At 37.9% G+C, this 14,483-nt stretch overlaps 1 protein-coding gene across 19 annotated transcripts in view; it reads left to right on the top strand.

Moving 5' to 3' along the window:
- Positions 1–10,813, top strand: part of TSGA10 (testis specific 10) — a 149,999-nt gene extending 139,186 nt beyond the window's left edge. For all 19 annotated transcript variants that reach the window (XM_028832222.2, XM_028832218.2, XM_028832216.2 and 16 more), the window contains one exon: positions 9,859–10,813. In XM_028832222.2, the coding sequence (XP_028688055.1) occupies positions 9,859–9,883 (25 nt within the window). In that variant the 3' untranslated portion in view covers positions 9,884–10,813. The remainder of the gene's footprint in view (positions 1–9,858) is intronic.
- Positions 10,814–14,483: the final 3,670 nt, after the last annotated feature.

Raw genomic sequence — 14,483 nt, 5'->3', positions numbered from 1 at the left:
AGAAGTGGAATTGCTGGGTCAATGGGTAAATACACATGTAGTTTTGTTAGGCTGTGCCACATTCCCCTCCATTTTGCAGTCCCTTCAGCAATGTGTGAAAATACTGTTTCCCCACAACCTCACTAGCAGAACACACTGTCAAGCTTTTGAATTTGTGCCACTGTGGTGGATGAGAAATGGTATTTCAGTGTAGTTTTAATTTGCATTTCTCATATTATGAGTGAAGTTGAATATCTTTTCATAGGTTTAAGGGCTACTGTTATATCTCTTTTTCTGAATTAGCTATTCATTTCTTCTGCCTATTTTTCTAATGGACTTTAGATCTTTTTGTTAAAAAATTTTTTAGTACATTTGAGAAATTATCTCTTTATTGGTGATATATGCTACAAATATTTTCTCACTTTTTTTGTCATTTGTCTTTTAATTTTACTGTATTGCCTTTTTCTCTATAAAGAGATTTTATTTTTGTGTAGTCAGATTTTAAACCTTTTCCTTTAATGCATCTGGATTTCTATTCATAGTTAGCAAATCTTTCTCTATCCCCAGATAGTAGAGGAATGTTTTCTTTTAGTACTGGTATAGTTTTACTTTTTATATTTAGATATCTGATTCATTTGGAGTTTATTTTATGTGTGGTTTGAGAAATGGATCTAATTTTATCTTTTTCAAACTGACTATCAAGTTGTTCCAAGATCATTGATTTAAAAGACTCTTTGTCCCAGTCATTCAGATCTCTTTTTGGACTTTCTATTTCTTTTCCATTGATCTGCCTGTTCGTGTGCAGTCCCACACTATTTAATTATAGAGGCTATGTGATATTTTTAATTCTGTAGGGATAGCTCAGTGTTGTGCTGGTAAACTGGCCTTCCAAAGGAGAGGAGGGGGAGGCCCTGATCTGTAGCACTTGCCAATTTCTGTGGTGTAAATACCTCCACTTTTTCATTTTTTGTAGATCTTTTATATCACTGTTTAATATTGTTCATCTGACCTGTTTTATATTGAGTGGTGTTCTAAAGTCTCCTATTAGTATGCTTTAATTTCTTTTTCCATATCCTCTAAATTTTGCTTTATATAGGTGGTTTGCTGTTTTATTTGTTGCATTGATATTCTGAACTGTCACTCTTCATCATGGAATGTGGCTTTTATAAAGTGTCCTTTTCTGATGCATTTAGATTTTTTTCTTTTGCTTGATTCTACTTTGTCTGGTATTAGAGTTGCCACTCCTATTTTCTTATTGTTTCTATTTACATGGTTAATATTTTTATTTTTAACTGTTTTGAGTAACTGCATTTTAAGTATATCTCTTATATACAGTATGGATTTGAGTTTTGCTTTATGAGTCTGTGAATTTTTTTTGAGAAATTTACACTCTTATTATAATACTTTAAGATCTAGGGTACATGTGCACAATGTGCAAGTTTGTTACATATGTATCCATGTGCCATGTTGCTGTGCTGCACCCATTAACTGGTCATTTACATTAGGTATTCCTCCTAATGCTATCCCTCCCCACTCCCCTACCCCACAACAGGCCACAGTGTGTGATGTTCCCCACCCTGTGTCCAAGTGTTCTCATTGTTCAGTTCCCACCTATGAATGAGAACATGCAGTGTTTGGTTTTCTGTTCTTGGGTTACTTTGCTGAGAATGATGGTTTCCAGCTTCATCCATGTCCCTACAAAGGACATGAACTCATCCTTTTTTATGGCTGCATAGTATTCCATGGTGTATATGTGCCACATTTTCTTAATCCAGTCTATCAATAATGGACATTTGGGTTGGTTCCAACTCTTTGCTATTGTGAATACTGCCGCAATAAACATACGTGTGCATGTGTCTTTATTGTAACATGATTTATAATCCTTTGGGTATATACCCAGTAATGGGATGGCTGGATCAAATGGTATTTCTAGTTCTAGATCCTTGAGGAATCGCCACACTGTCTTCCACAATGGTTGAACTAGTTTATACTCCCACCAACAGTGTAAAAGTGTTGCTGTTTCTCCACATCCTCCCCAGCACCTGTTGTTTCCTGACTTTTTAATGATCGCCATTCTAACTGGTGTGAGATGGTATCTCATTGTGGTTTTGATTTGCATTTCTCGGATGGCCAGTGATGATGAGCTTTTTTTCACATGTCCATTGGCTGCATAAATGTCTTCTTTTGACAAGTTTCTGTTCATATCCTTTGCCCACTTTTTGATGCGGTCATCTGTTTTTTTTTCTTGTAAATTTGTTTAAGTAGTTTATAGATTCTGGATATTAGCCCTTTGTCAGTTGGATAGATTGCAAAAATTTTCTCCCATTCTTCAGGTTGCCTGTTTACTCTGATGGTAGTTTCTTTTGCTGTGTAAAAACTCTTTAGTTTAATTAGATACCATTTGTCAATTTTGGCTTTTGTTGCCATTGCTTTTGGTGTTTTAGTCATGAAGTCCTTCCCCATGCCTATGTCCTGAATGGTATTGCCTAGGCTTTCTTCTAGGGTTTTTATGGTTTTAGGTCTAACATTTAAGTCTTTAATCCATCTTGAATTAATTTTTGTATAAGGTATAAGGAAGGAATCCTGTTTCAGCTTTCTCCATATGGCTAGCCAGTTTTCCCAGCACCATTTGTTAAATAGGGAATCCTTTCCCCATTTCTTGTTTTTCTCAGGTTTGTCAAAGATGAGATGGTTGTAGATGTGTGGTATTATTTCTGAGGGCTCTGTTCTATTCCATTGGTCTATATTTCTGTTTTGGTACCAGTACCATGCTGTTTTGGTTACTGTAGCCATGTAGTATAGTTTGAAGTCAGGTAATGTGATGCCTCCAGCTTTGTTCTTTTTGCTTAGGATTGTCGTGACAATGCGGGCTCTTTTTTGGTTCCATATGAACTTTTAAGTAGTTGTTTCCAATTCTGTGAAGAAAGTCATTGGTAGCTTGATGGGGATGGCATTAAATCTATAAATTACCTTGGGCAGTATGGCCATTTTCATGATACTTATTCTTCCTATCCATGAGTATGGAATGTTTTTCCATTTGTTTGTGTCCCCTTTTATTTCATTGAGCAGTGGTTTGTAGTTCTCCTTGAAGAGGTCCTTCACATCCCTTGTAAGTTGGATTCCTAGGTATTTTATTCTCTTTGAAGCAATTGTGAATGGGAGTTCACTCATGATTTCGCTCTCTGATTGTCTGTTATTGGTGTATAGGAATGCTTGTGATTTTTGCACATTGATTTTGTATCCTGAGACTTTGCTGAAGTTGCTTATCAGCTTAAGGATATTTTGGGCTGAGATGATGGGGTTTTCTAAATATACAATCATGTCATCTGCAAACAGAGACAATTTGATATCCTCTTTTCCTAACTGAATACTCTTTATTTCTTTCTCCTGTCTGATTGCCCTGGCCAGAACTTCCAACACTATGTTGAATAGGAGTGATGAGAGAGGGCATCCCTGTCTTGTGCTAGTTTTCAAAGGGAATGCTTCCAGTTTTTGCCCATCCAGTATGATATTGACTGTGGGTTTGTCATAAATAGCTCTTATTATTTTGAGATACGTCCCATCAATACCTAGTTTATTGAGAGATTTTAGCATGAAAGGCTGTTGAATTTTGTCAAAGCCCTTTTCTGCATCTATTGAGATAATCATGTGGTTTTTGTCTTTGGTTCTGTTTATATGATGGATTATGTTTATTGATTTGCATATGTTGAACCAGTCTTGCATCCCAGGGATGAAGCCCACTTGATCGTGGTGGATAAACTTTGATGTGCTGCTGGATTCGGTTTGCCAGTATTTTATTGAGGATTTTTGTATCGACGTCCATTAGGGATATTGGTCTAAAATGCTCTTTTTTGTTGTTGTGTTTCTGCCAGGCTTTGGTATCAGGATGATGCTGGCCTCATAAAATGAATTGGGGAGGATTCTCTCTTTTTCTATTGATTGGAATAGTTTCAGAAGGAATGGTACCAGCTCCTCTTCGTATCTCTGGTAGAATTTGGCTGTGAATCCGTCTGGTCCTGGACTTTTTTTGGTTGGTAGGCTAGTAAGTATTGCCTCAATTTCAGAGCCTGTTATTGGTCTATTCAGGGGTTCACTTGCTTCCTGGTTTAGTCTTAGGAGGGTGTATGTGTCCAGGAATTTATCAGTTTCTTCTAGATTTTCTAGTTTATTTGCGTAGAGGTGTTTATAGTATTCTCTGATGGTAGTTTGTATTTCTGTGGGATTGGTGGTGATATCCCTTTTATCATTTTTTATTGCATCTATTTGATTCTTCTCTCTTTTCTTCTTTATTAGTCTTGCTAGCAGTCTATCAATTTTGTTGATCTTTTCAAAAAACCAACTCCTGGATTCATTGATTTTTTGAAGGGTTTTTTGTGTCTCTATCTCCTTCAATTCTGCTCTGACCTTAGTTATTTCTTGCCTTCTGCTAGCTTTTGAATTTGTTTGCTCTTGCTTCTCTAGTTCTTTTAATTGTGATGTTAGAGTGTCAATTTTAGAACTTTCCAGCTTTCTCTTGTGGGCATTTAGTGCTATAAATTTCCCTCTACACACTGCTTTAAATGTGTTCCAGAGATTCTGGTATGTTGTGTCTTTGTTCTCATTGGTTTCAAAGAGCATCTTTATTTCTTCCTTCATTTCGTTATGTACCCAGTGGTCATTCAGGAGCAGGTTCAGTTTCCATGTAGTTGTGCGATTTTGAGTCAGTTTTCTTAATTCTGAGTTCTAATTTGATTGCACTGTGGTCTGAGAGACAGTTTGTTATAATTTCTGTTCTTTTACATTTCCTAAGGAGTGCTTTACTTCCAACTCTGTGGTCAATTTTGAAATAAGTGTGATGTGGTGCTGAGTAGAATGTATATTCTGTTGATTTGGGGTGGAGAGTTCTGTAGATGTCTATTAGGTTCACTTGGTGCAGAGCTGAGTTCAAGTCCTTAATATCCTTGTTAACTTTCTGTCTCATTGATCTGTCTAATGTTGACTGTGGGGTGTTAAATTCTCCCATTATTATTGTGTGGGGGTCTAAGTGTCTTTGTAGGTCTCCAAGGACTTGCTTTATGAATCTGGGTGCTCCTGTATTGGGTGCATATATATTTAGGATAGTTAGCTCTTCTTGTTGAATTGATCCCTTTACCATTATGTAATGCCCTTCTTTGTCTCTTTTGATCTTTGTTGGTTTAAAGTCTGTTTTATCAGAGACTAGGATTGCAATCCCTGCTTTTTGTTTTGTTTTGTTTTCCATTTGCTTGGTAGATCTTCCTCCATCCCTTTATTTTGAGCCTATGTGTGTCTCTGCATGTGAGATGCATCTCCTGAATACAGCACACTGATGGGCCGTGACTCTTTATCCATTTTGCCAGTCTGTGTCTTTTAATTGGGACATTTAGCCCATTTACATTTAAGGTTAATATTGTTATGTGTGAATTTGATCCTGTCATTACGATGTTAGCTGGTTATTTTGCTGATTAGTTGATGCAGTTTCTTCCTAGCATCGATGGTCTTTACAATTTGGCAAGTTTTTGCAGTGGCTGGTACCGGTTGTTCCTTTCCACGTTTAGTGCTTCCTTCAGGAGCTCTTCTAGGGCAGGCGTGGTGGTGACAGAATGTCTCAGCATTTGCTTGTCTGGAAAGGATTTTATTTCTCCTTCACATATGAAGCTTAGTTTGGCTGGATATGAAATTCTGGGTTTAAAATTCTTTTCTTTAAGAATGTTGAATATTGGCCCCCACTCGCTTCTGGTTTGTAGAGTTTCTGCCGAGAGATTCGCTGTTAGTCTGATGGGCTTCCCTTTGTGGGTAACCTGACCTTTTTCTCTGGCTGCCCTTAACATTTTTTCTTTCATTTCAACCTTGGTGAATCTGACAATTATGTGTCTTGGGGTTGGTCTTCTCAAGGAGTATCTTTGTGGCGTTCTCTGTATTTCCTGAGTTTGAATGTTGGCCTGCCTTGCTAGGTGGGGAAGTTCTCCTTGATAATATACTGAAGAGTGTTTTCCAACTTCGTTCCATTCTCCCTGTCACTTTCAGGTACACCAATCAGATGTAGTTGTGGTCTTTTCACATAGTCCTGTATTTCTTGGAGGTTTTGTTCATTTCTTTTTACTCTTTTTTCTCTACACTTCTCTTCTCGCTTTATTTCTTTCATTTGATCTTCAATCACTGATACCCTTTATTCCACTTGATTGAATCGGCTACTGAAGCTTGTGCTTGCATCACATTGTTCTCGTGCCATGGTTTTTAGCTCCATCAGGTCATTTAAGGTCTTCTCTATGCTGTTTATTCTAGTTAGCCGTTTGTCTAATCTTTTTTCAAGGTTTTTAGCTTCTTTGCAATTTGTTCGAACTTCCTCCTTTAGCTCGGAGAAGTTTGTCATTACCGATCTTCTGAAGCTTACTTCTGTCAACTCATTAAAGTCATTCTCCGTCCAGCTTTGTTCCATTGCTGGCAAGGAGCTGCGATCCTTTGGAGGAGAAGAAGTGCTCTGATTTTTGGAATTTTCAGCTTTTCTGCTCGGGTTTCTTCCCATCTTGGTGGTTTTATCTACCTTTGGTCTTTGATGATGGTGACCTACAGATGGGGTTTTGGTGTGGATGTCCTTTTTGTTGGTGTTGATTCTATTCCTTTCTGTTTGTTAGTTTTCCTTCTAACAGTCAGGACCCTCAGCTGCAGGTCTGTTGGAGTTTGCTGGAGGTGCACTCCAGACCCTGTTTGCCAGGGTATCACCAGTGGAGGCGGCAGAACAGCAAATATTGCAGAACGGCAAATGTTGCTGCCTGATCATTCCTCTGAAAACTTCGTCTCAGAGGGGCACTTGGCTGTATGAGGTGTCAGTTGGCCCCTACTGGGAGGTGTCTCCCAGTTAGGCTACCTGGGGGTCAGGGACCCACTTGAGGAGGCAGTCTGTCCGTTCTCAGATCTCAAACTCTGTGCTGGGAGAACCACTGCTCTCTTCAAAGCTGTCAGACAGGGACATTTAAGTCTGCAGAAGTTTCTGCTGCCTTTTGTTCAGCTATGCCCTGCCCCCAGAGGTGGAGTCTACAGAGGCAGGCAGGCCTCATTGAGCTGCCCTGGGCTCCACCCAGTTCGAGCTTCCTGGTCACTTTGTTTACCAAGTCAAGCCTCAGCAATGGCAGATACCCTTGCCCCAGACTCACTGCCGCCTCACAGTTTGATCTCAGACTGCTGTGCTAGCAGTGAGCAAGGCTCCATGGGCGTGGGACACACCAAGCCAGGAGTGGGATATAATCTCCTGGTGTGCCGTTTGCTAAGACCATTCAAAAAGTGTGGTATTAGGGTGGGAGTGTCCCAAGTTTCCAGGTACTGTCCTTGGCTAGTAAAGGGAATTCCCCGACCCCTTGCACTTCCCCGGGTGAGGCGATGCCCTGCCCTGCTTCGGCTCACACTCTGTGGGCTGTACCCACTGTCCAACAAGTCCCAGAGAGATGAACCTGGTACCTCAGTTGGAAATGCTGAAATCACCTGTCTTCTGTGTTGCTCATGCCGGGAGCTGTGGACTGGAGCTGTTCCTATTTGGCCATCTTGGAATGATCCCCCCCACCTTTTTTTTTTAAAGTCGGAGTTTCACTCTTGTCCCCCAGACTGGAGTGCAATGGCATGATCTCGGCTCCCTGCAACCTCTGCCTCCCAAGTTCAAGCAATTCTCCTGCCTCAGCCTCCCTGAGTAGCTGGGATTACAGGTGTCCATCACCACATCCAGCTCAGTTTTGTATTTTTAGTAGAGATGGGGTTTTGCCATGTTGGGCAGGGTGGTCTCAAACTCCTGACCTCAGGTGATCCACCTGCCTTGGCCTCCCAAATTGCCAGGATTACAGGCATGAGCCACCATGCCCTGCCTCGTTTTTGTATTTTTAGTAGAGATAGGGTTTCACCATGTTGACCAGGCTGGTCTCAAACTCCTGACCTCAGGTAATCCACTCGCCTCAACCTCCCAAAGTGCTAGGATTACAGGCGTGGGCCACCACGCCCAGCCATTTGGAAAATCTTTTTTAAAAATAGGTGACTTACACTGGGCATGGTTGCTCACACCTGTAATCCTAGCATTTTGGGAGATGGAGGTAGACAGATTGTTTGAGCCTAGGAGTTAGAGACCAGCCTGGGCAATGGTAAAATCCCATCTCTACAAAAAATACAAAAAAAAAAAAAGCCAGATGTTGTGGCACGTGCCTGTATTTCCAGCTACTTGGTAGGCTGAGGTGAGAAGATCCACTGAGCCTGGTGGAAGGTCATTGCTGCAGTAAGCCATAATTGTGCCGCTGCATTCTAGCCTGGGCAACAGAGCGAGACCCTGTCTCAAAAATGGAATAGAACAGTATACATAAAGTAGATGAGTTAAAATATTTTACATTATTGATATGACTGTTATATCACATCAGTAGTAATGGTCTCAACCCAGTTATATTATCTTATATTTACTTTCTGTACTATGTGATATTTGTTGTATTTCTTCATTTCATCAGTCTTCTTTGCTTCTTAACGAATTTATTTGGGCTTTTAGGAAGAGTTTATTTTATTTTAGTTGTTACCTTTCTATTAATATGATTAACAATGCCCTTAATCACCTTTTTTCTCACTTAACCTTTTACTATCAGTTTCAAATGGTGTTCTTTGACTGGCACCTATTATCTAGACAACAGACAACACATGGAATTTACTTTCCTCTGACCACTGCTCTGTTTCCTGCCTCTCTAGTTTTGCCTTTCCCAGGTTGTCATATAAATGCAATCATACAGTATGCAACCTCTAGTGGTTGACTTTCACCCAGCATATTTCAGATTTATCCAGGTTGTTGCATGTATTAGTAGTTGTCACATATTCCTTTTAACTACTGAGTAGTATTCCATCATATAGATGTACCACAGGTACTTTTTTTTGATGATTATAGTCTTGGCCAGACGCAGTGGCTCCTGACTGTAATCCTAGCAGTTTGGGAGGCTGAAGCAGGCAGATCATTTGAGGCCAGGAGTTTGAGATCAGCCTGGCCAACATGGCAAAGCCCCATCTCTATTAAAAATACAACAATTAGCTGGGCATGGTGGTACATGTCTGTAATCCCAGCTACTCAGGAGGCTGAGGCTTGAGATTTACTTGAACCTGGGAGGCAGAATTTGCAGTGAGCTGAGATCGCGCCACTGCACTTCAGCCTGGGCGACAGAGTGAGACTCTGTCTCAAAAAAAATAATAATAATAATTAAAAAATAAAATGATTATAGTCTCACAAGTAGTTGCAAAAATAGTATAGACAGTTGCACATATCCTTACCCCGGCTTCTATATAAAATATCTTACAAACTGGGGTATTGACATTAGCACAATGTGATTAACTAGTCTATAGGCCTTATTCAGATTTCACTAGTTTTTAGATGCACTCATTTGTTTGTATGTGTATTTTTTTTTTTTACAATCCACACACAGCACCACTATGATCAAGATGCGAAGTTGTTTCATCAGCACCAACGAATTCACTCCCTCATTATACCTATTTATAGCTGTAGCCCTGCCCTTCTTCATCTCCCTGTCTCCTGGGAAACACTACCTTCTTCTCCATCTCTATAATTCTGTCATTTTGAGATAACCTTTTGAGATTGACTTTTCTCATTTAGCATAATGCCCGTGAGATCCATCCAAGCTGCTGTAAGTATCAATAGTTCATTCCTTTTTATTGTTGAATAGTATTCCATGGTATGAATGTACCACAGTTTGTGAAAACTGAGTGAAAAAATATATTGTTTTTTGTTTTCCTTCATAGAAACTGAAGAAAAATCTTATATTTTGCTAAAGTGATACACTTACTAGAATACATTTGTTACACATGTTGAAAAAGTTGAATTAAAAATATTAATCAGCATGATTTTTTCTCTTATAGGAATCTTTGCTACAGAGATTTCTGACACCTGAAATGATTCTTCACATCCCTGAGAAAGGTCAAAGTTACAAACTGATTCTTTTTTTTTTTTTTTGCGACATGAGTGCATTTATCTTTTAAATGCTTGGCAATGTTAAATGTATTTATTAACTTTGTGTCTCTGAATCTCTGTTCTAATGTGCCATGTTGCAGTGATCTGAGATGACTTCTAAAAACAAAAATGCATATGGCTCTTTCTATCCATGCAGTGATAGTGAGTGTAAAATCTGCTTACGTCACTATTGAACACTGTTATGTTCACTATCCGGAGTAAATAAAGAAACTTATTAAAACAGGGAAAAGTGTTTTTACAAAACTGATTTCCTTTCCTTTCTTGGTATCTCAAATAATTGGTTGGTTAATTTTTTTTCTTTGTGATTTGTGCTTTCATAGCTGGAACATCTGTGCCAAAATGGGTACAATTTACCGATACTGGCCTGGGATCTGATATTCCATTTTGGAACCAATCTTACATAAATTCCATGCCATAATCTGATACTGAATCTGCAGAAAGTAGGAGTGTTGTCAGGGCTTTAAAATCTGTAGTATTGTACCACCCAAAGACTAAGTAACATACATTTTCTACAATTGTGTTTACTACTACTATTTTTAGAAAGGTAGGTGATGATATATCTGTCAAGAATGTAAGATTTTATTAAAAATCTGTATTTTTAATAAGTTTTCTTTCAAGTACTGCAATCAACTTAATTGCCATTTTATTTTATTGTCTGTAATCTAGAGTAACGAGATAAGTGATGTTTCCTTCCTCCCCCAATTTCCTAAATCTCTTACCTTATCTATCCATAGGCTTTGATGTAATGTTCATATTAGAGCCTGAATGCTACTGTATTTTACTGATATAAGCTATTTGTATTCTTGCCATTTTAATAAAAAAAAAGGCTTGTCATTAATAGTATTCATATGATGCAGACAGTTTCTCATTTTATATAGTCACTATTCGATATGACTATAGTGATGTAGGAAAGTGCTCTGATTTAGGTTTTGTTTAATCACTAGCACGCTGATATTTTACTATAATTTCAGGCTATATATTCACTTTAGTTTGATTTTTTAAAACCTTCAGTTTCAGTCATCTAGTTTAAGACATTAATTACAGATTGGTTAAAAAATTAATAATGTAAAGTAAAATGCCCTTTTATAAGCATTTTAAAGAATAATATGCAAAAAAGTTGTCCTTGTTATTATTAAATAAGATGTTGATAAACATGAAAAATTCATCTTTCTTGGGGTGACTCAATGACTTTAGTACTGGATCATCACATTAATCTGTCCACCTAGAAGAGCTGACAAAGAGCTGAATCTTACTGTCATATGCACTTAACACATATTATGTGTGGAGGGCAGTATGTGGGAAGGGAGCCTGAGGGAAGCAGGAATGAAGTATGTAAGAAAATATTTCCATGTTTGATTGAAAGTATGCTTTACTTGCCTTGTGCCATTAATTATAGAACATTTAAAGGGACAATTGTACGGTAAGTATAAAGGGACCATCATTATCTAAAGGAAGGAGAAAACTCATCTGCATTCTATGTTAAAATTTCAAAGAAAAGATTTTTGTTTTGGTAATATTCAAGAACATTTGTTGTTTTAAATGAGATTCTAATTGCTTGATATAAATATTTAATAGCCTGTTGCTATGGTAGAGACTGCCTAATGTAAACACAATATATGAAACTATACCAAACATATTCTTCCTTGGATGGCAAGGAAATCTCCTGAAAAAGAGTTCTCAGCTTTCAAATACCATGTTCAATATAAAACACCTACTTCTAAAGTAAGGGTGTTTGTGAAAAAAGAATTGTTAACCCTCTGAGTAACTTGAATCTAAAATTTGTTGTATATTAATCCTATTTTGAAATTCCAAGCACCACCAGAACTCTGTCTTGTCTTTGGTTTATCTGAGACATCATGAAACTTTCTGTTAGAAGTAAGAGCAGGGCATTGACACGAGGCTCCATTCTGAAGTTCGTAAGCTATAGTTTCAAAAGGAGCAGGTATAATTTGATCTTTAGTGTATTATTCCTCTTAGAGTCATCTCCCTTATTACAGGTTAGCAACCAGTGGGCATGATGAATTAACTACATATGTTCTGATAATAATGTCCGCTACTAAAAACTTAGATTTGAATCAACTAAAAGTGTTAATGATGTAAAGAAAATTTCTAGCTGACACTCTGTACAAATATTAGCCACAATGATTATAAGTTATTCACCCTGGAGCAATAAAAGAAGAAAAAGAGAATATGAGTGGAAGCCACTGGATTTGTAGTCAATTATGATTCCTAAACAGTTATTGCTCCAAAAATTATTTGAAATTATGAATTCAGATACTTGAAATATATTAATATTTTAAAATAACACTATCATAAGAATCTGCTACTTTTTTCTGTCTCCCTACTCCTTTTCTTATAAATCCTTGCTGTCGTCTTTAATAGAGTCTCCTAAACTTCCCAAAGGCTATGCTCAAAGTTGCATTTCTTGTGTAATAAGTATTAGTTTGTGACCCAGTTCTGAAGACTAACCAATCACCTTTCTGAGTTTTGTGAACCTAATTTAAATATATGATTATTATACTACTCAATCAAATTATTTTATACTTGTCTCTTTCAAATGCATTTAAATGTTCTTTTTGATTATTTTTTATTTATTTTTATTTTATTTTTTTGAGGCAGGGTCTTGCTGTGTCGCCCAGGCTGGAGTGCAGTGGTGCGATCATGGCATTCGAGCATGAGATGCTCAGTCCTCATGTACTCAAGCTATTTTCTGAATTAGATCTTACAGGTTAGTGTTTAATCTGACCATGCAGTATCATAATCCAGTATAGACAGGGTCTAGTTCTTGGAAAATAAAATCCAGCCCTTTAAGGATATAAAGCTATCTTCTCTCCTCAGCCTCAGGTCAGTAGTGAGGACCACAGGTGCATGCCATCATACTCAGGTAATTTTTAAAAATTTTTGTACAGACGGGGTCTTACTATGTCGCCCAGGCTGGTCTCAAGCTCCTGGGTTCAAGCAATCCTCCCACCTCAGCCTCCCAAAGTGCTGGGATTACAGATGTGAGCCACTGCGCCCAGCTGTTTTTTTTTTTCCCCCTGTAGAGTTTGTGCATTTTTATTATGCTGCTTGCTTTGATTCTGTAGGATCATAGGATGGCTCCTCAAATACACTGATCTATTTTCCGGTTTTGTAGCATTCTTTAGGTTTTACACATTACTATAAATGGTCTTTTCTAGTCTGCTACTGAAATGAATTCTTTACCTTTGTGTGCTAGCTGTGGTGGTAACTTCAGAAACAACTTAAGCGAGTGAATCTTGGTTTGCTCTTTTATAAGGCGTGCAGCCTACTTGAGCATTCTTTTGATTCTTATACCTTTGTATAGTTTAGGGGCATCTCTGAGGCTATTGGGCTGTTTGGATGTCGTTTATCATGTCCCTACAGGGTCCATCCCATCAGATGTATCACTGCCGATCTGTTTTTGTTGTAAACAGATGACCTTTCATCACACCGTTTTTACTCTGCCATCTTCTTTCTTATTTTAACTTTTCTTCTTTAATAATAAATATTCTTAGTTCATCACGAAGTTTTGTAGAACGCAAATAATTAGTTCCCCAAACAGCCAGTGACGTCGATATGATTTTTTCCATATTCTGGGTATAAGGAGAGGAAAATGGGATCTCAGAGAAGTGATATGATTGTCCTATATATAATCACAAAGCAAGTAAACATCTGAGTCATGGTCTTTGAACACATGTGTCTGTCTTATGCCAGTGACCATGCTCTTACCCACCTTGCTCTTCTGCCTCGTTTATCTTTGGCTGTGATTTGTATGATCATTGCCTGCCAATCATAGTGTTTTCACTAACTGGCGTATTTGCCAATAAGCAATGAATCTTCAGCATCTCTTTGTTCTCTCTGAAGAACTTTCACCTTGAGGCTTCTTTGTTGCTTCTTGGATTTACCAAGATTTTATTCAAGTATGGGTGTAATTCTTCAGAGTAACAGATACTCAGAGTGTTTACACGATATATCTGCTATTTGTGAAGCTGTTTTCAATGAAAAGGTCACATGTTTTTCTTATAAACCATGGCATTCCAGAAAACAATGTTGCCTAGTCTTTTTACTACACTAATGCACTTAAAATTTTTAATAGCAACTAAACACGAAGTACCTTGTGATTGTTGCTGTAACCACTTTAATTCATGCAATTTTAGTGGTTTCTCTTTTAACTGAAAAAGTGTGAAAATTTTTTAATAAAGCAATATATATTACCATGATAGGTTAGCCGAAATAGTAAATCACTAAGAGTGGTGTGATCTCATGGTAATAAAGTACGTGATGTGACAGAAACATTCAAGCATGAGATGCTCAGTCCTCATGTACTCGAACTATTTTCTGAATTAGGTCTTAGAGGTTAGTATTTAATCTGACCATCTAGTATCATAATCCATTATTGATAGGGTCTAGTTCTTACAAAATAAAATCCAACCCTTTAAGGATGTAAGATGGTAATTTTATGGGCTGGGCATGGTGGTTCATGGCTGTAATTCCAGCACTTTGGGAGCCCCAG

The sequence above is a fragment of the Macaca mulatta genome, chromosome 13 (assembly GCF_049350105.2).
Source record: "Macaca mulatta isolate MMU2019108-1 chromosome 13, T2T-MMU8v2.0, whole genome shotgun sequence".
In the NCBI taxonomy this organism is placed as follows: Eukaryota; Metazoa; Chordata; class Mammalia; order Primates; family Cercopithecidae; genus Macaca; species Macaca mulatta.
Note: the sequence above shows the minus strand (reverse complement) of the source record. Positions and strands in the feature narration are given on the sequence as shown.